The sequence below is a fragment of the Mobula birostris genome, chromosome 3 (assembly GCF_030028105.1).
Source record: "Mobula birostris isolate sMobBir1 chromosome 3, sMobBir1.hap1, whole genome shotgun sequence".
NCBI classification, from domain to species: Eukaryota; Metazoa; Chordata; class Chondrichthyes; order Myliobatiformes; family Myliobatidae; genus Mobula; species Mobula birostris.
In genome coordinates this window covers 30,361,255-30,380,910 of record NC_092372.1, presented here as the reverse complement: position 1 = coordinate 30,380,910, position 19,656 = coordinate 30,361,255, and the positions used below count along the sequence as shown (strand labels likewise).

Genomic DNA, 19,656 nt, shown 5'->3' with positions numbered 1-19,656 from the left:
TGCAGTAAGTAAAGAAGCAAAAGAAATCTAGAGTGATGAAAATGGAAGTTGTAGGATTATTATCAATGCCAATTGACCGCCCCACCCTCCCACTCCAAAATTCGGAGACATTGGCTTTCTTCTTTAAATTCTTAAACTCAATAAATATTGAATCAGGAAGCCTATATTATCAAACAATATAGGCTTATACTAGAACTTGAGCTCATTGGAACCATTATCAGTCAAGAATAGAAACAAGAATAGTGTAAAGAATTATAAAACTAAAGAAATGTTCCGGACGTTAGAGGTTTGCTTGGGAAATGAATGGAAAGTTACTTCAATGGTTTGTTTGATGATCTGAGTGCGGAGGAATTAACAGAGAAAACAATATTTATTATACAGTATATATAAAGTCGTACAAGTAACTGGCTGTTTTAACTCCCTGGAAAGTTGAAAAGGATAATGTATGTGAGTCATTTAATATCTGATCGGACTAAAGTACAGGTTTCCCCCGCTATCCAAAGGTAGAGTGTCCCTATGAAACGGTTCATAAGCCGGAATGTCGTAAAGTGAATAAGCAATTACCATTTATTAATATGGGAAAAACTTTTGAGCATTCCCAGACCCAAAAGATAACCTACAAAATCATGCCAAATAACAGATAAAACCTAAAATAACAGTAACATATAGTAAAAGCAGGAATGATATGATAAATGCATAGCCTATATAAAGTAGAAATACTTTTCTACAGCACTGTCTAGCGCAGTGAAAATCTTGCAGAAGCGCTCTCGGCAGAAACACTCTCTCCAGTAACCGTTAAGCTATGAAGCTGCCAAATCATACCAAATAACACATAAAAATACACAGCCTATATGAAGTAGAAATAATGTATGTACAGTGTAGTTTCACTTACCAGAATCGGGAAGACTCCAATAAATTGCAGTTTCGTCACAGTTAAACACTTGCTTATAGGAATAACCACCTGACACAATCGGCAATCGCCTCTGATCTGGGCCAACGTTTCCGTGCCAGGCGGCACCTAATTAATTAGCTTGTTTATTTCAGCTTTTTTTCTTAAAGATGTGCTGGGTGCCTTCCGACTACTGCTGCACCACTGCATTCTTCGCGGCAATGTATCGGTCCACGGCCCAGAGGTTGGGGACCACTGCTTAAACTCTGAAGCTGCTCTCGCTTCAGAAACCAATCAAACCACCCATGACTACCTTTAAATTCCACTTTCGCAACACTTTTATCACCATCGTCTAGTGCTTTCTGTTTCAGCTTATTAAAAAGACTGACTGATTTCTCCTTAAGTATAAGAAAACTTAACGGAACACCATGCTTTATACACCCATCAATCCACTCAAGCAATAGACTTTCCATTTTATCCATTATTGGATGCCGACTAAGAGAGACCACTTTGCTACGAGCAGAACCAACAGTAACATCGGCAGCTTTCAAAATTCTTTCTCTCTGCGTATAAATAGTGCGAATGGTGGATGCAATGTCCTTACTTCGTTCACCACAATGGAAACGCTTAATTATGTCTAGTTTTACGCTAAGTGTAACACCCTTACGAGCTCTTTTAGGCTTCTCCAATACCTTAGAACTCATCTTGCTAACGGATGCACAAAATAAATCGAGATAAAGCACGTGTTTAGGCAATGTCGGCTAGAATGCAGTTCCGGGGGAGGAGCTTGGCTGTTCGGGCGCACGCTGCCTTTTTTCGTAACAGTGAAAACACCTTCTGTTAGTGAAAACAGGTAACTAATGTAGGTCTTTTGTAACAGTGAGGTGTCGTAAAGCAAACGTTCGGAAAATGGGGGCCACCTGTACTGTAGTTCTTAGCAACAACTTTGCCAAAAGAAACATGAAAGTCAATGATGAGTCATTGACCTAAGCAGCTTTGTTTCTCTCTCTACTGGTGCAGCCTACTTGCTGAGTGTTTTTAGCATTGTCTGTTTCCTTTAACATAAAAAAGCAAGCCTATCATTTATATAGCTAGGGTTCATGACCTTCAGTGAAGTGCTGTCATTATAGTAATCATGAAATTATTTGCAATATCAATATTTGTGAGTGACCAGGATAGTCACTAATATCTGCATTTTTTTTCTTTTGTAGATTGTAGTCTGTGTGTCAGCAGGATATAGACACAGTGCATCAGTAACAACTGATGGAGAACTTTACACCTGGGGAGAGGGAGACTTTGGCAGACTTGGTCAGTACTTACAATACAGGTTATTCTCATTTTTGTTCTGCAACAGGATGAGAGATCATCTTAACAAAATTAAAATGTCCAGTTCAAAACTGGGCAGAAATTCAAAGGTTTCAAAGGTACATTTAATGTCAGACAAATGTATACATATACATCCTGAAATACTTTTTTTTCACAATGTCCATGAAAACAGAGGAGTGCCCCAAAGAATGAATGACAGTTAAATGTTAGAACCACAAAGCCCCACCCACTCCCCCTCCCACGCATAAGCAGTAGCAAAGCAACAATCCCCCCTCCCCCACCAACAAAAAAAAGCATCGGCGGCACCACTGAGCACTCAAGCGTGCAGCAAAGCTTCAGCAAAGACACAGACTTTCAGTAGCCCAAAGACTACTCATTCACCCAGTATTTGACCTACCACAGGCTCTCTGTCTCCCTAATAGGGAAGAAAGAGATGTCTCCTTTTCACAGCGAGAGGGAAGACATAACAAATAACTCGCTGATTTACGATGTTAAAAGTATGTTGCATCATATATCTCAGAGCTCTGTGCCCAAAGAATTCGCATCTCTGGGCACACAGCCAGCAGCCAGCTCATTGCTTTCGATCTTCCATCTCCCACGACACACCAGATTCCTGCGGAGACACTGACATTTGGTCCGCCCGTCTCCAGAGCCACAAGATCCTGGAACTCCGAAGGCAAGCTAATCTCTTACGCCGCATCCTTGGCATATCGAATAATGGCCAGTCGTGAAACCCCGAGAGCCGGTCCCATTCCCACAAAGAACCGAAGTCAGCGTGCAACTCCAGGTCAGGGTCTTCAAAAGAACCCTGAAAGGGAAAAATAGAGATATTGAAGATGGAAATAGAGCTGTTTCCGGTGATGCAAGCAAAGGAGTTGCTGTTAGGCGCCATTATCCTTCCTAAGCTCCTCCTCCAATTACTTTTAAATAAACATTTAGTGTATCAATCCAGGAGAAACAGGAGCCTGAATATTAATAATAAAACTCAAAGTCACATGGAAATTTTTGGTGTATTTCAAGAGAGCAGTAATACGCAAGGAGATTATTTTGACTCTGTTAATTTGCAGAGATAAAGGGCAGTAATTCAGACTAACTAGAGCTTTCGACTTGAAGTAAAATGGCAATTCCCATGCTTTAGTATTAAAAGTATGTGGGGAGACATTTATTCAAATTTTTAAAAGTTTATTTTTATTAATTCTGCATGATGGAATGATAGATAGTGTTTCAGGACTGGCAGCCACTAAGTATTCAGTCTCTGCAATAAGAATTGAGCTACTCTCAAATATGTTTCTGCTAACTTTTGATTGAAATAAAATGTTACATTTAAAATATAGTAGATCCACGAAATGGATGTGTAGCTGTCAGAAACATTCTGAGAACGGTAGGGCTTAAATGAAAGCAGCCCCACTATTGTTGCTGCCCTCACCCCATCTCCTCCATTTCTGGAATAACAGTGCTCACCCTATCTTCCTGCTGCCTTAACAGAGAGTTCCTTTTGTCCTTGCCTACCACCCCATGAGCCTCCACAGCCAACAGATCATTCTCTATATATCCTATCATCTATAACTATGTAACAATTACAGCACGGAAACAGGCCATCTCGGCCCTTCTAGTCCGTGCCGAACTCTCAACCTATCCTAGTCCCACCGACTTGCACTCAGCCCATAACCCTCCATTCCTTTCCTGTCCATATATCTATCCAATTTAACTTTAAGCGACAACATAGAACCTTCCTCAACCACTTCTGCTGGAAGCTCATCCCACACACCTACCACTCTCTGAGTAAAGAAGTTCCCCCTCATGTTACCCCTAAACTTTTGTCTTCTAACTCTCAACCCATGTCCTCTTGTTTGAATCTTCCCCACTCTCAATGGAAAAAGTCTAACCATGTCAACTCTATCAATCCCCCTCATAATTTTAAACACCTCTATCAAGTCCCCCCTCAAATTTCTACGCTCCAAAGGATAAAGACCTAATCTCCAGGGGATTCCTACCACCAAGCATATCTTTATTTCCTGCCCCCTCCACTTTCTGTAGAGATCACTCTGATTCCCTTGTCAATTCGTCCCTCCCCACTAATCTCCCTCTTGGCACTTAGCTCTACAAGTAGCCAAAGTGCTACACCTACCCATTCACTTCCTCCCTCACCCTCCATTTAGGGCCCCGAACAGTCCTTCCTGGTGAGGCAACACTTCACTTGCAACTCTGCTGGGATCATCTGTTGTGTCCAGTGCTCCCGATGTGGCCTCTTCTACATTGGTGAGACCCATCGTAAATTGAGTCCCACTTTGTTGAACACCTTTGCTCCAGCCGCCAAAAGCAGAACTTCCCAGTGGCCAAAGATTTTAATTCAGATTCCCATTCCCATTCTGACATGTCACCCACAGGGTGGAGGAACGACACCTTGTATTCTGTCTGAGTAGCCTCCAACCTGATGGCATGAATATCAATTTCTCCTTCCGGTTAAAAGCAATCCCTCCCCTCTTCTTTCATTCCCAACTCTGGCCTCTTATCTCTTCTCACCTGCCTATCATCTCCCCATGAGTCCCCTCCTTCTTCCCTTTCTCCTAATATCCACTCTCTCCTCCATTCAGATTCCTTCTTCTCCAGCCCTTTTTCTTTCCTACCCACCTGGCTTCTCCTGTCACCTTCTAGCTATCCTCCTTCCCTCACCTTGTTATTCTGGCATTTTCCCCCTTCCTTTCTGGGTCTCCCAAAAGGGTCTTACCAAAACGTCAACTGTTTATTCATTTCCATGGATGTTGCCTGACCTGATGTGTTCCTCTAGCATTTTGTGTGTGTTGCTTTGGATTTCCAACATCTGCAGAACTTGTGTTTATGTTGAACTCTTGTCAGTTTTCAAGTCATCATTTGGAGTCCCAAGCACATGCATAGGAGCAATTCATTTAAGATTTAAGGTTTGTTCACATTCATTAAGGTCATGTTACATCCATATCCTTGCTCCATAGTGGAAAAAAAATTAGTGCTGTTTCTATCCATTTTGCAAATGATTAGCTTTTTATTGATTTAAAATTAAGTATAGTTGCAAACATAGACTTTTACTTTGTCATTTACACCAAAGCACATTTTCATATGATAGTTGTTTGCTATTCTAATTTTAATTTGAAACTTGCTGAATATGACAAGTAAAACGTAAAAGCTACATATCCTATCCTTCTGGTATATAGCTTATCTATTTCTTTCAAACTTTAGGACATAGTGATAGTCATAGTCGCAATCTGCCAGCTCTTGTTAAAGATATCAGTGGCGTTGGGCAAGTAGCTTGTGGCAGTTCTCACACTCTTGCTGTATCTCAGGATGGACGGACAGTTTGGTCATTTGGAGGGGGAGACAATGGTAAGCCTTGTCCACTTTTATTTATTCAACAACAATATCAATTACAGCCAAAGATAAGCAACGCCTTAATTTTATACTTACTATCCTGATTTTCAAATTCATTGGAGGTGATGTCCCTTTCTATTTCTGTAGTCCCCTCCAGCCCTATGTCCCTTTGAAATAATTGTTTTATTATGATTCTAGCACTTGAGCATCCTAAACTTAATTGTATCATCATTTAGGGTCTTTTAGGTAGTTTTGGAATTCATTTTCTAAACCCAACTCTTGTTCCTCTAAGTACCAAGGAAATGGGAGGAGGAAGCCATTTGCAAAATTTTGATATACAGCACTCTATCAATCTACCTTGATATTCAGCAACTGACTCACCACAGATTCTTTGGTTTTAAAAAAAAGGCAAACATTAGCCAGCTTCTAAATGAAGAATTTTTTTCCCATCTCAGTCTTGAATGTTCAACTGCTCATATTGATTCTGTGAACCCTGGTTCTAGCCACTGAGGCATGTGGAAATATCACCTTGCTTCTAATCTGTCAAACTTAGTATTGATTTTGTCCTTGGCATTGTTGATAGTTATATGAGTATCTCCCATATTGTTGACTTGTTTAGAAAAATGAAAAAGTTGTGAATGATTGTAAATGATACTGAGATGTTATACAGACAAATCATGTTTGAGAAAAGCAAGGTAATGTGTAGTTTTCAGATAGTTGATCATCTCACTGCCTCACTATCAATATGCCTTCAGATTAATTCTGCTGTAGATATTGATATTGTTTTACCAGAAAATGTCCCTATTATGTGGATTTAATAATTGTACAGGTTGCACAATGTTGTGTTTAATTTTTTCGATGATTTTAAGTTCCCTGGCCCCCACTGCCTTATTTTCACCATGGATATCCAGTCCCTATATACCTCCATCCCCCATCAGGAAGGTCTCAAAGCTCTCCGCTTCCTTTTGGATTCCGGACCTAACCAGTTCCCCTCTACCACCACGTTCCTCCATCTAGCGGAATTAGTCCTTACTCTTAATAATTTCTCCTTTGGCTCCTCCCACTTCCTCCAAACTAAAGGTGTAGCCATGGGCACCCGTATGGGTCCCAGCTATGCCTGCCTTTTTGTTGGCTTTGTGGAACAGTTCATGTTCCAAGCCTATACTGGTATCCGTTCCCCACTTTTCCTTCGCTACATCGACGACTGCATTGGTGCTGCTTCCTGAATGCATGCTGAGCTCGATGACTTCATCAACTTTGCCTCCAACTTCCACCCTGCCCTCAAATTTACCTGGTCCATTTCCGACACCTCCCTCCCCTTTCTTGATCTTTCTATCTCTATCTCTGGAGACAGCCTATCTACTGATGTCTACTATAAGCCTACGGACTCTCACTCTATTATTCTTTCCACCCTGTCTCTTGCAAAACTGCCATCCCCTTCTCGCAATTCCTCTGTCTCCGCCGCATCTGCTGTCAGGATGAGGCTTTTCATTCCAGACGAGGGAGATGTCCTTTTTTAAAGAAAGGGGCTTCCCTTCCTCCACCATCAACTCTGCTCTCAAACGCATCTCATTCACGCACGTCTGCTCTCACCCCATCCTCCCACCACCCCACTTGGGATAGTGTTCCCCTTGTCCTCACCTACCACCTCACCAGCCTCCGGGTTCAGCATGTAATTCTCCATAACTCCCGCCACCTCCAAAGGGATCCCACCACCAAGTACATCTTTCCCTCTCCCCCCTCTTTCTGCTTTCCGCAGGGATCGCTCCCTACGCGGCTCCCTTGTCCATTCGTCCCCCCCATCCCTTCCCACCAATCTCCCTCCCAGCACTTATCCTTGTAAGGGGAACAAGTGCTACACATGCCCTTACGCTTCCTCCCTCACCACCATTCAGGGCCCCAGGCAGTCCTTCCAGGTGAGGCGACACTTCACCTAGTGTGATATACTGCGTCCGGTGCTCCTGGTGTGGTCTTCTATATATTGGTGAGACCCGACGCAGACTTGGAGACAGTTTCGCTGAACACCTACGCTCTGTCCGCCAGAGAAAGCAGGATCTCCCAGTGGCCACACATTATAATTCCACGTCCCATCTTCATTCTGATATGTCAAATCCCTGGCCTCCTCTACTTTCAAGATGAAGCCACACTCAGTTTAGAAGAACAACACCTTATATTCCGTCTGGGTAGCCTCCAACCTGATGGCAGGAACATTGATTTCTCTAACTTCTGTTAATGCCCCTCCTCCCCTTCTTACCCCATCCCTTATTTATTTATTTTTCCCCCACCTTTTCTGTCTCTCTCTTTTCTCTCTCTGTCCCTCTCACAATCACTCCTTGCCCGCTCTACATCTTCCTCTGGGCTCCCCTCCCTCTTTCTTTCTCCCTAGACCTCCCATCCCATGAATCTCCCCCTTCTCCAGCTCAGTATCCCTTTTGCCAATCAACTTTCCAGCTCTTAGCTTCATCCCTCCCCCTGCTGTCTTCTTCTATCACTTTGGATCTTCCCCTCCCCCTCCCACTTTCAAATCTCTTACTATCTCTTCTTTCAGTTAGTCCTGACGAAAGGTCTCGGCCCAAAATGTCGACTGTACTTCTTCCTATAGAAGTTGTCTGGCCTGCTGCGTTCCACCAGCATTTTGTGTGTGTTGCTTTAATTTTTGTTTGTCCTTTATGACTATTTTCTCTTCCTCACCCATATCTTGAACAATTATTTACTGGATCTCAGCTGTAGACAGACAGGTATTTGCATTCACCTCCAAATCAGATGTTTGCAAATTCTCTCCAGAGACATGAACACAAAGACTGGAGTCTGGAATGTTACCTTTCAGATATGATGAGCAAAATTCCTCTTCACTCTCAGGTGGACATAAAGATCCCATGGCATCAGTGTGAAAAGAGGTTGCATAATCCTGGATGGATTGGCTAATGCTGATTCCTTAACTCTTGATCAATATTATTAAAAGATTTATCTTGCCATTGCAATATTTTTGTTTCTGGGAACATTTATTCAGCACAAATCCTGTTCTACAGTATTTATACCTTAAAAGATATGTCAGTATATTAGGACAATTTGAAAGAAATATGAATGTAGATAAGGGTACAAGACCTTTTATTGGTTATAGGTAAGCTTGGTCATGGAGATACTAACCGAGTGTACCGGCCAAAGGTAATCGAAAGCTTCCAAGGACTGTATGTAAGGAAGATTTGTGCTGGAAGTCAGTCTTCACTTGCCTTGACTTCTGCTGGACAGGTAAGAAGCAGTCAGATATGGATATGAGATAACTTTGTGGCGGAATTAAGTTTAAGATTTATGTTCATGCTGATTCTCTACACATAAAATCAGTGGCGAATCACAGTTACTTAGCCAAATTCTATAGTAAAGGGAAAAAATTCATACTTTAATTTATGCTGATAAAATTAAATCAATCTGATTTTGATAGATAATGAGAAATTGCTTCAGAACTTTACCTGTACCATATTTTTGAGTTCAGACAAAATGTATTCACTTTTGATTTTATAAAGTTCTTCCTTATTTGACTATGTAAAAGATATAGTGGCGCAGATGTGTAGCAGATAAAGTAACATTTTACAGCGCCAGTGATTGGGTTACAACTCTCACTGCTATCTGTAAGGAGTTTGTATGCTCTCCTCGTGACTGGGGGTTTTCTCGGGATGCTTCAACTACCTCCCAAATTCCAATGACATGCGGGTTAGGGTTAGTATGTTGTGGGCGTGTTATGTTCGTTCCGGAAGCATGATGACACTTGTGGGCTGCCCCCATCATATCATCGGACTATGTAGGCATTGAGGCAAGCAACACATTTCACTGTATGTTTCGTTGTTTCAATATACATGTGACAAAAAAAGCTGATCTTTATCTTTGACATGTTCATAATATATCACAAATATACATGTTTCAAGTGGTTGATTTTGAACACTAATTAATTGCATTTGGCAGATCCTTAGGCCTCCCTGCCCTATTTGACTACTTCCTCTGATTTTCTCTGTTCCTGAATGTGCTTCCCTTCTTTTGTTTTTGTATATCACACTTTTTTTGTGCATCCTCTCTAGCATATTAGCTGCATGTGTAAGAGACGGAGCCAACTACTTACTGTTGTCCACACTGCACCAGAATATGTGGATCCCTGGTCAGCCTCTAAAGCCACCTGAGGACCCACCAACAGACAACCCCTTAGGGAACCATCATACTCAACTCAAGTGATTGCGGTACATCTGCCACTATTAACTGCATACACTTTTGAAATGTTGTAATTTTAAATAGCTACTTAACGCTTGAAAGCTAGTAAATTTTCAGATTCAGAATGCAGGAAGTGACTTGGATTGTCTATATTCAAAGGTCATCGTCTTTAAGATAGTAGGTGAATAATATTCCAAATTATATATTTTGTCACTTCAGGTGTTTGCTTGGGGCTGCGGCTCTTGCCTAGGTAGTGGTTCTTCAGAAACAACAGCTCTCAGGCCACGACTAGTTGAGGAGCTGAATTCAACCAAAATCATCGATATTTCTTGTGGAGATAGCCATTGTTTGGCACTAACTCACGGTAAGATGCCCACTACTACCAAATGCATTTCATAATGCTGGAGAAAATATCCCGCAAAAATTTTATGTCATTTGATGGTTAATCAACAGAAAAAGAAGAATTCTAGGTCTAACAATAGGCCTGATCAGTAATTGCATCGTGGGTGCTAATGCACCCAGAAACTCCATTTGTGAGTTTCTGTAACATGCCTTTGGAATTAGAGTTATAAAGCATGGAGCAAGCCTTTTGTCCAAACTCAGCCATGCCGACTGAGGTACTTCAGTGGTTGAAGCGAAGCAAATTTACAATTGGGCTAAATTGGGTGGTTGAAGAAGACTGTAAGACATAGAAGCAAAATTAAGCCACTTGGGCAATCAAATGCATTCTCCTGCCATTTCCCTGTAATGTTTTATTTGAACTTGTATTTTTGTGAGCTCCATGACCATAGCAATACATAAACAGAAGGTTGAGAGTTTTCAATTAAATGCTTTCAGTAATGGTAAGTAATATAATTCCAGCATCTGCAGATTTCCTCGTGTTTGCGTAATATAATTCATGCTGAGCTCGTTGACTTCATTAACTTTGCCTCCAACTTTCACCCTACCCTCAAGTTTACCTGGTCCATTTCCAACACCTCCCTCCCCTTTCTTGATCTTTCTGTCTCTATCTCTGGAGACAGCTTATCTTCCGATGTCTACTATAAGCCTACTGACTCTCACAGCTATTTGGACTATTCCTTTTCTCACCCTGTCTCTTGCAAAAATGCCATCCCCTTCTCTCAATTCCTCCGTCTCTGCCGCATCTGCTCTCAGGATGAGGCTTTTCATTCCAGGGCGAAGGAGATATCTCCCTTTTTTAAAGAAAGGGGCTTCCCCTCCTCCACCATCAACTCTGCTCTCAAACGCATCTCCCCTATTTCACGCACATCTGCTCTCACTCCATCCTCCCACCACCCCACTAGGAATAGGGTTCCCCTCGTCCTCACCTACCACCCCACCAGCCTCTGAGTCCAACATATAATTCTCCATAACTTCCGCAACCTCCAACGGGATCCCACCACTTTCCCTCACATCTTTCCCTCCTCCCCCCCGCTTTCCACAGGGATCGCTCCCTATGCGACTCCCTTGTCCATTCGTCCCCCCCATCCCTCCCCACTAATCTCCCTCCTGGCACTTATCCTTGTAAGCGGAACAAGTGCCACACATGCCCTTACACTTCCTCCCTCACCAGCATTCAGGGCCCCAGACAGAACTTCCAGGTGAGGCAACACTTCACCTGTGAGTCGGCTGGGGTAATATACTGCATCCGGTGTTCCCGATGTAGCCTTCTATATCTTGGCGAGACCCGATGCAGACTGGGAGACCGTTTTGCTGAACACCTACGCGCTGTCCACCAGAGAAAGCAGGATCTCCCAGTGGCCACACATTTTAATTCCACGCCTCATTCCTATTCTGATATGTCTATCCACGGCCTCCTCTACTGTCAAGATGAAACCACACTCAGGTTGGAGGAAGAACACCTTATATTCTGTCTGGGTAGCCTCCAACCTGATGGCATGAACATTGACTTCTCAAACTTCTGCTAATGCCCCACCTCCCCCTTGTACCCCATCCATTATTTATTTATATACACACATTCTTTTTCTCTCTCTCTCCTTTTTCTCCCTCTGTCCCTCTCACTGTACCCCTTGCCCATCCTCTGGGCTTTCCCCCCTCCCCCCTTTGTCTTTCTCCCCGGGCCTCCTGTCCCATGATCCTCTCATATTCCTTTTGCCAATCACCTGTCCAGCTCTTGGCTCCATCCCTCCCCCTCCTGTCTTCTATCATTTCGGATCTCCCCCTCCCCCTCCCACTTTCAAATCTCTTAATAGCTCTTCTTTCATTTAGTCCTGACGAAGGGTCTCGGCCCTAAACTTTGACTGTACCTCTTCCTATAGATGCTGCCTGGCCTGCTGCATTCACCAGCAACTTTTATGTGTGTTGCTTGAAATTCCAGCATCTGCAGATTTCCTTGTGTTTGCATAATATAATTCATGTTGGGCTCGGATGCACATTAGTAGAACAAGATATGGTATCAAAGTATTGTTTTTGAATTTGTGCATTAGTTGAAAGTCGTAAAAGTTCGAAGTCAGTTGAAACATTGGTACACTTATTCCTCAGATAACTGATGCATTTATATTTGACAGGTTCACTTTCTTATGTAATTTGAGTAGACCTTTCTTATGCCACTTGAAGTGTGCAACGGAATTTATTTTTCTTATTCCAATAGACAATGAAGTTTATGCTTGGGGTAATAATGCAATGGGTCAATGTGGACAGGGGCATACATCAACCCCGATTTCTAAACCGAAGAAAGTAATTGGTCTGGAAGGAATACCTATACAACAAATCACTGCAGGAACTTCTCACAGCTTAGCCTGGACAGCTGCTCCAACTGATAGGTAATGAGGTAACTTTACAAGTGTATCATCCATAAAATGATAAATTAACTGAACAAAGTTGTTTTATGGTTTTAAATGTGTTTGTATTTTTAAAATTTCAGTTAGAATAATTTGAATTTGTATTGTTAAATACTGAATGAGCAGATCAGGGATAACGTGCACTTATATTTGGGTTTTTAAACTAATGATTATTTTGAATAATTTGTTGTGTTGGGAACAATAATTACATTTTATTCAACATATGTCATTACAGATTTTGAACAGAATTTTCATAATATAATTGAACATTGTTGCACTATCTTTTGATTAAAGTCACAGTTATGTTTCTAGTTAATCAGTAGGTGTTGCAACAATTCTTCACATACTGTTGGGTACTTAAGACCTTGATGCACATTTTATCTACCTATTACAATAAACCTAATTCTGCTAAACTAATCCTGCTGACGATCCATGTGAGGATGTTTTAGTCTTGGTATAAAGTCAGTTTCTGTTCTGCCTGCCTGCCTGCAACAAAGAAAGAGAGACCCGTATAGGACAAGTAATTTCTCTTTCAGGGTGTCTCAAAACTAGTGCAGTATTTCTGAACTATAATCACAGTTGTAATGTTAGAAATACAACTAATATATGTGCACCAACTCTCACAAACATCATTGTTGTGGTAATAACCAAGTAACCTGATTTTTTTCTTAAATAATGACAAAACCAGACTGCCATCCATTATTAGGCACAGCAAACCCTCTTCATTTAAGATCCCTGGATGTATTCTATAATGTTTTTTTTTGCTTTATAAACTTAACATTATTGGCCTTCTCATATCCTTCCCCATCCACCATTCCCTTTGCATATACACGTTACAAACATGTTAGACACTTTTATTCAGTAGCATATATGTATTAAATGTGTTGTGTATATTTTTGTACAGGAGTAAATTTTATCATATCTTACATTGTACCCTGATTTCTTGTTATTGAATACCACTCCATTTGGAATGCCCTTTGCCGATCTGCTTCTTCTTGGCATCAGTTCTATAGCATTTCTTTGTATCCTACTTCATGCATGTGTATGAATTTAATGTTGTGATAACAAAAGCAGATTACAATTCTAGAAGTCGGTGATGGCAATGCATTGTAAAGCTAGAAAGTATTCATTAGCACATCCTTATTGTGCTTAAATAGTGATCAATATTAATGCTGTGTCATGACATAAAACTTCATAAATCAGCATTTTTGCAGATTCAGAGTAAAGCTTCTTCTTCTTTACCTGAATTATTTTTTTAAATCCCTAATGTTCCAGTGTGAATTTGTTTCCCTGGTACTCATTTCCCATTTGGTCCCCAGCATATCAGTTTAGGAATCATAAACCTTTGCTTGACAGCAGCTATTCTTTATGGCAGCAGTTAGAGGCTCTTATTTTACTTCTGGAAGTTCAAAGTAAATTTATTATCAAAGTATGTATATCTCAACAAATACTACTCTTGAGATTCATTTTCATGCAGGCATTCACAGTAGAACAAAGAAATACAAGAGAATCAATGAAAAGCTACACACACATATTGACAAGCAACTGATGTGCAAAAAAAGACCAGTACAAAAACAAATAGTAATAATAGAGCTCAATAGTAAATTTAAAACAAAGCACTGTACACTTTCACTATACGCATGTTAACATATTCTTTTGGCATAATATCTTGGTCCACAACCAATCTGGAAAATTTACAAAGAAAAACAAGAACTGAAGCCCTCTTCCCAGAAACAGAGGAGTTCCTTGTGACAATGCAGAACCAGGTGGTTAACATGAAAAATATCAAAAGTACATAATAAAAGACCAACAGATGCAAGATGATAAATGCAGACTATGCCACCAGAAACCATAAACAATCCAACACATTACAGGATCCTGCAGCAGTTTAACACAATCTGATTACTTACACAGGCACAATCAAGTGGCAAATATTATTCACCAAAATTTTACTTCAAAATACAAACTCAAAAAAGACTCCATACTTTACAAATACATGCCTGATTCAGTTTTAGATTCAGAGTCCTAAAATTTATATTACAAATGTTACATTATTACAGGTGGCCAATCCATTATAACCTTTTAGATATAATATTACAGGATAAACAAGAAAGAACAACATAATTAAAAGATACAGTGGCATGCAAAGGTTTGGGCACCCCGGTCAAAATTTCTGTTACTGTGAATAGTTAAGTGAGTAGAAGATGAACTGATCTCCAAGAATCATAAAGTTAAAGATGAAACTTTCTTTTCAACATTTTAAGCATGATTAGTGTATTCTTTTTGTTTTGTACAATTTCAGAGTGGAAAAAAAGGAAAGGAGCACCATGCAAAATTTTGGGCACCCCAAGAGATTTGAGTTCTCAGATAACTTTTACCAAGGTCTCAGACCTTAATTAGCTTGTTGGGGCTATGGCTTGTTTACAGTCATCGTTAGAAAGGCCAGGTGATGCAAATTTCAAAGCTTTATAAATACCCTGACTCCTCAAACCTTGTCCCAACAATCAGTAGCCATGGGCTCCTCTAAGCAGCTGCCTAGTACTCTGAAAATTAAAATAAATGATGCCCACAAAGCAGGAGAAGGCTATAAGAAGATAGCAAAGTGTTTTCAGGTAGCTGTTTCCTCAGTTCATAATGTAATTAAGAAATGGCAGTTAACAGGAACGGTGGAGGTCAAGTTGTGGTCTGGAAGACCAAGAAGACTTTCCGAGAGAACTGCTCGTAGGATTGCTAGAAAGGCAAATCAAACCCCCCACCCCCACCCCGTTTGACTGCAGAAGATTTAGCAGAGTTTGGAGTGGTAGTGTACTGTTCTACTGTGCAGTGACACCTGCACAAATATGACCTTCATGGAAGAGTCATCAGAAGAAAACCTTTCCTGCATCCTCACCACAAAATTTAGTGTCAGAAGTTTGCAAAGGAACATCTAAGCAAGCCTGATGCATTTTGGAAACTGATGAAGTTAAAGTAGAAGGTTTTGGCCGCAATGAGCAAAGGTATGTTTGGAGAAAAAAGGGTGCAGAATTTCATGAAAAGAACACCTCTTCAACTGTTAAGCACAGGGTGAATCGATCATGCTTTGGGCTTGTGTTGCAGCCAGTGGCACGGGGAACATTTCACTGGTAGAGGGAAGAATGAATTCAATGAATATACCGGCAAATTCTGGAAGCAAACATCACACTGTGTGTAAAAAAAAAAAGCAGAAGATGAAAAGAGGATGGCTCCTACAACAGGATAATGATCCAAAACACACCTCAAAATCCACAGTGGTCTACCTCAAGAGGTGCAAGCTGAAGGTTCTGCCGTGGCCCTCACAGTCCCCCGACCTAAACATCATCGAAAATCTGTGGATAGACCTCAAAAGAGCAGTGCATGCAAGATGGCCCAAGAATCTCACAGAACTAGAAGCCTTTTGCAAGGAAGAATGGGCAAAATTCCCCCAAACAAGAATTGAAAGACTTAGCTGGCTACAGAAAGCGTTTACAAGCTGTGATACTTGCCAAAGGGGGTGTTACTAACTACTGACCATGCAGGGTGCCCAAACTTTTGCTTCGGGCCCTTTTCCTTTTTTATTATTTTGAAACTGTAAAGGATGGAAATAATAAAGTAATCTTGCTTAAAATATTAAAGAAACGTGTAATCTTTAACTTTATGCCTTCTGGAAATCAGGTCATCTTTTACTCGCTTAGCTATTCACAGTAACAGAAATTTTGACCAGGGGTGCCCAAACTTTTGCATACCACTGTATAGCCATTCCAGACACACACAACAGACAGGAATCAATAAGTTAACAAATTAGAAATTAAAAAGGGAAATTGAAAGACTATAAAACATGAACAGGGTATACATTGTCCAAATAGTAATATCTACATCTGGTTTCAACCCAAGGTCGCTACGTAATAGCATTAAACAATTAGCCCTACACAGCAATGTTTATGTAAATCGCTGGAATTCTAGTGGCTTTCCACTAAAATAGTCCAAAAGTTCCAAGTAATTGAGAAAAAAAATGGGCTTGGCTACATCTGTACCTCAGATTTTACCAGCTTGAGCTGAGGAAAAAATAAAAAAATATATAATAATAATAATAATAATTAAGTAATTAAATTATACTGGGAACCTGAGTTGTAGAGTCCTTGAAAGTGAGTCCTTAGGTTGTGTTCCGTGATCAGTTCAGTGTTGTGGTGAATGAAATTGTCCACATTAATTCAGGAGTCTGATGGTTGATGGGTAAGAACTATAAGACCATAAGATTTAGGAGCAGAATTAGGCCACTTGGCCTTGCTCTGCCATTTTAGATGCCATTTGGCATATCAGCAAATACACTCAAAAACTTCTATTGTGTACTGTGGAGAGCATTCTGACAGGCTGCATCACTGTCTGGTATGGAGGGGCTACTGCAAAAGACCGAAAGAAACTACAGAAGGTAGTAAATCTAGTCAGCTCCATCTTGGGTACTAGCTTACAAAGTACGCAGGAGTGGTGTCTCAGAAAGGTAGCGTCCATTATTAAGGACCTCCAGCACCCAGGGCATGCCCTTTTCTCACTGTTACCATCAGGTAGGAGGTACAGAAGCCTGAAGGCACACACTCAGCGATTCAGGAACAGCTTCTTCCCCTCGGCCATGTGATTCCTAAATGGACATTGAATCTTTGGACACTACCTCAGTTTTTTTAATGTACAGTATTTCTGTTTTGCACGTTTTTTAAATCCATTCAATATACGTAATTGATTTACTTGATTATTATTTTTTTTCCTCTGCTAGATTACGTATTGCATTGAACAGCTGTTGTTAAGTTAACAAATTTCACGTCACATGCCAGTGATAATAAACCTGATTCTGATTGTGATCCATCTTCCCACTCAGCCCCAATCTCCTGCCTTCTCCCCATATCCCATTATGCCCTGACTAATCAAGAATTTATCAACCTCTGCCTTAAATATACCCAATGGATTGGCCTCCACTGCCAGCTGTGACAACAAGTTCCACAGATTCACCAGTCTCTGGCTAGAGAAGTGCCTCCTCATCTCCATTCTAAAAGAATACCTCACCCCCATTCTTAGACTCCTCCACCATAGGAAGCATCCTCTCCACATCCACTCTGTCGAGGCTTTTCAGCATTCAATAGGTTTCAATGAGGTCACTCTTCATTCTTCTGAATTCCAGTGAGTCGAGGCCCAAAACCATCACATGCTCCTCATCTGACAATGTTTTCAATCACGGAATCATTTTAACGAACGTCCTTTGAATCTTCTCCAATGTGTGCGCTGTTCCTGAACCTGTTGGTATGGGACCTAAAACTTCTGTACCTCCTTTCTGACGGTAGCAGCAAGGATATTTTCATACCTGGTCATGATGCAACCTGTCAGGATAGTCTCTACTATGCATCCATAGAAGTTTGCCAAAGTTTTAGATGACATGCTGAATCTGCACAAACTTCTAAGAAAGTAGAGGCGCTGCTCAGCTTTCTTCAATCTGATACGATAACAAAGGTTCAAAGGTTCATTTTATTGTCAAAGTAAGTATGTACAATACAACTCCGATATTTATCTTCTCCAGATAGCCATGAAATTCAGAAAGACCATGGCAGTTGTTGAAAGGAAAGACATCAACCCCCACCCCCACCACCCCCTATCCCTGGCATGAAAAAGAAAAAGAAACAAAACTTACAACCCCCAAAATCCCCCACCACCTTCCCCAAAGAAAAAACAGTGACAATACTAATTGCCAATCCTTTCACTTGCAGAAAAGAAACAGTGACGATAGCAACAAATCCCCTCCCCCACGGAATCAAACAGTGATGATAACAATCCTCAACTCCCTCATTTACAAAAAAGAACAGTGACAGTAGTATTAAAATCCCCAACCCCCTTTCTCTCACACAAAAAATTAACAGGTCACCCACCCACTAATCAGCCACAAGAAAGAAAATACCGAAAAACTGAAGGAGAGTAATATATAAAGTACAGTCCAATAATCACATAAATCTCAGAATATCAAAAACATCTTTCCATCAGCATACAAGGAGAGCGGTCTTGATGGATGTTCCTGACGTCGCCGGCCTGGCTGTTGACCATCATCGCCCTAGTGACCGGGCTGCTGACCGTTGTTGCTGCTGTGGCCTCTGATACTGCCCAGGAGTTTAAAGTTACTGACCCTCTCTAACTCTGATCCACTAATGAGCACTGTTTCATGGCCCCCCAATTTCTTTATCCTGTAATCACAAATCAGCTCCTTGGTTTTGCTGATGTTGAGTGAGAAGTTGTGTTGTGACAGTGTTCAACCAGATTTTCAATTTCCCTCCTATGAATTTGCCAGTTTGTCACCACCTTTAACTTTAAATATTGCATTGGCCTTGCTGTCATAATCATAAAGGGAGTAGAACAAGACACTAAGCTCGCAACTTTGTGGTGCGCCTGTGCCGATAATGATTGTGGAGGAGATGTTGTTGCCAATCCATAAGGATCTTGATGTGCAAATGAGGAAATTGGGAATCCAGTTGCACAGGAGGTTTTGAGGCCTAGGTCTTGGAGCTTATTGATTATTTGAGAAGAGATGAACACTGGGATTTAACTATCTGTTCATTTTGCAAATATTGAAAGTGATGATTCATTGATCTCTCTTGTGTTCTATTTTAGTTTCATTACTAATCATCTCTAGTTAAACCTTAAACCTTCCCAATCAAATTAATTTCATTTAAAACTTCCAGCAATAAATTAACATAATTCAGGTTCACTTGAAGAATTAAGTCCCAGCATTGACGTCCTTGTTGCATTTAACCTGTTACACTAGACAGGATCATGACATTCACAGGCCTAACACCAGACTCTCAAACAGGTGCTCCATTCTAGGCTCTGTCATGAGAAGTGATTACCAAGCAAATGAATGAAAAAAGGTTCAATGATGCAGCAAAATGCAACACCCTCACTCTTGGGATGAAGTAGCATTTGTGATGCTTTTGAAAACCTCATGGCTGGATGTTTGGAGCACACAGATACCCAGCAAAAAGGGTGGATCTCCTCACAAACTACTTACCTGTCAGCCACCTCCTCCACCCATCTGTAGAAAAGTCTATGGTTCCCACAATAGTTTATTTAACTACC

At 40.9% G+C, this 19,656-nt stretch overlaps 1 protein-coding gene across 7 annotated transcripts in view; it reads left to right on the top strand.

Annotated features, from left to right (window-relative positions):
* LOC140194958 (probable E3 ubiquitin-protein ligase HERC1) overlaps positions 1-19,656 on the top strand; it is a 299,092-nt gene that overhangs the window by 34,914 nt on the left and 244,522 nt on the right. For 5 of the 7 annotated variants that reach the window (XM_072252425.1, XM_072252427.1, XM_072252426.1 and 2 more), the window contains exons 6-10: positions 2,101-2,197; positions 5,429-5,572; positions 8,679-8,806; positions 9,974-10,118; positions 12,366-12,537. In XM_072252425.1, the coding sequence (XP_072108526.1) occupies positions 2,101-2,197; positions 5,429-5,572; positions 8,679-8,806; positions 9,974-10,118; positions 12,366-12,537 (686 nt within the window). Of the gene's footprint in view, positions 1-2,100; positions 2,198-5,428; positions 5,573-8,678; positions 8,807-9,973; positions 10,119-12,365; positions 12,546-19,656 lie in introns of those variants that run through there. The other 2 variants (XM_072252428.1, XM_072252429.1) reach the window with 2 other exon arrangements.